General features: G+C 71.2%; 1 protein-coding gene across 2 annotated transcripts in view; it reads right to left on the bottom strand.

Annotated features, from left to right (window-relative positions):
- Positions 1-418, bottom strand: part of LOC144234340 (kalirin) — a 479,489-nt gene extending 479,071 nt beyond the window's left edge. For both annotated transcript variants that reach the window (XM_077767624.1, XM_077767625.1), the window contains exon 1: positions 292-418. In XM_077767624.1, the coding sequence (XP_077623750.1) occupies positions 292-364 (73 nt within the window). In that variant the 5' untranslated portion in view covers positions 365-418. The remainder of the gene's footprint in view (positions 1-291) is intronic.
- Positions 419-427: the final 9 nt, after the last annotated feature.

The raw sequence follows: 427 nt of genomic DNA, 5'->3' as shown, positions 1-427 counted from the left end.
CGCGCTCCAGGAGAAGGCGGCCGAGGGGACCGCCTCCCGCCTCCCCAGCACCGACTCCGGCAAGTGGGGTGAACGCCGAGGGGTGCCGGGCTCCCAGCCCCCACCCCTCCCCAAAACGCAAGCAGCATTGCCATAACAACAACAATCTCGGCAACTCCAGTCCGACGACACCGAGGACTGCCCCCCGACACGCACACCCCAGCAACAGCCCTCCTTCCCCAAACTTGTCCGAGACGCCGCGTCCCGAGCAACAGCCCTCCCCCGGGCCCCCCCGCGCCCTGCCCAGCTTACCTGTCCGGAAAAAGGCGTCTACGTCCGAGTCGGCTGCTCCTCCTTCCTCCGCTGCCCCCTCCGGGGGGTTCATGACTGGGGGAGGCGTCCGTGGGCAGCCGGGGTCGGCCGAGCCCGGGGCCGAGGGCTGCGGGGC

The sequence above is a fragment of the Crocuta crocuta genome, unplaced genomic scaffold (assembly GCF_008692635.1).
Source record: "Crocuta crocuta isolate KB4526 unplaced genomic scaffold, BGI_CrCroc_1.0 scaffold45, whole genome shotgun sequence".
Lineage (NCBI taxonomy): Eukaryota > Metazoa > Chordata > Mammalia > Carnivora > Hyaenidae > Crocuta > Crocuta crocuta.
This window is presented reverse-complemented; position numbering and strand designations above follow the sequence as displayed.